At 30.5% G+C, this 1,114-nt stretch overlaps 1 protein-coding gene across 1 annotated transcript in view; it reads right to left on the reverse strand.

Moving 5' to 3' along the window:
* ROBO1 (roundabout, axon guidance receptor, homolog 1 (Drosophila)) overlaps nucleotides 1-1,114 on the reverse strand; it is a 142,824-nt gene that overhangs the window by 104,028 nt on the left and 37,682 nt on the right. The window contains exon 5 of the mRNA XM_012642110.1: nucleotides 925-933. Coding sequence (XP_012497564.1) covers nucleotides 925-933 — 9 coding nt within the window. The remainder of the gene's footprint in view (nucleotides 1-924; nucleotides 934-1,114) is intronic.

Here is a 1,114-nt window from a genome sequence, read left to right on the forward strand (position 1 = left end):
TGTAATAAATTATATAAATAGTCAAGTCAATTTCCATCCTGTACTTTTATGTTTAAATTTAATCATCTGTATTTTCATACGGTATCATGTAGTAAGCTATTTTTTGAAACAGCCAGTTAGTCCATTGTAATTATTGAACAATCCATCCTGTCTGTATTAATATGAAATGTCACTTTTGTAATATTTGTATAACTTTTTAACTTAAAGAACAATGAGAGAGATTCTTTTAGCATATTCATGTAAAATTCTCTAACAATGGTGTTTTAGCAAACAAATAATGGTTGGACCTTCCCCTAAGGTAAGCTCTTAGAAACCTGATGGCTCATTATTGACATGGGGACAAACGTTTTTAAAAGCAAATTTTGATAAACTTTGGAAACATCATGTGGTTATTTCTTACACAGAATGAAATGAATCCGACACATAGAAACGAAAATGAATGCAAACATTCCAAAGTGTGAGGCTATTAACCAACAGAATTTTTAAAGACTATTATTAACAATAGTTATAAAAACTCAGATAGATATGAATTCGTAAACATATTTTGAATCAAAAGAACACCACATCATTCTCTCAGCACATATTTTTGTTTACTCTTATGACATGTAAATTAAAATAGCACTTAACCAAGATACTATCACTTATGTTATTATTTATTTCAGGAAAGAAGAAATAACAGGATGCAGATCATATATTATTTAATAAGACATAAAGTTAGCAACCCCATTACCTTCACTCTTTGTCACAGTTACCCATACTTCCTGCAGACTTTATTCTGTGCAGTCTGTCTTTGTGGCCAATGACAAGTAAAACATGGAGGCTGATTGGTTGAAGGACATGGAAGGGTATGGATGGAAAAGGGAAGAGAAGTTCCAGTCACAGTGACACGGTGATTAGAAGATGGCCAATAAAATGTCAACTTACCAGACCCAACTAAAACAAAACAAAAAAGAAAACATGGAATAAATAAAAATAAGGAAACAGAAAATGAAACAGAAAAAGTAATAAGATTTGACTCAACAATGATCTTTCTTTTAACATAAAGAACACATTAATATTTGGATATATGGCTCACACTAACCATGAATGAATATTTGTTAGCATTTTAAGTATA

The sequence above is a fragment of the Propithecus coquereli genome, unplaced genomic scaffold, assembly GCF_000956105.1.
Source record: "Propithecus coquereli isolate 6110/MARCELLA unplaced genomic scaffold, Pcoq_1.0 Scaffold174, whole genome shotgun sequence".
NCBI lineage: Eukaryota > Metazoa > Chordata > Mammalia > Primates > Indriidae > Propithecus > Propithecus coquereli.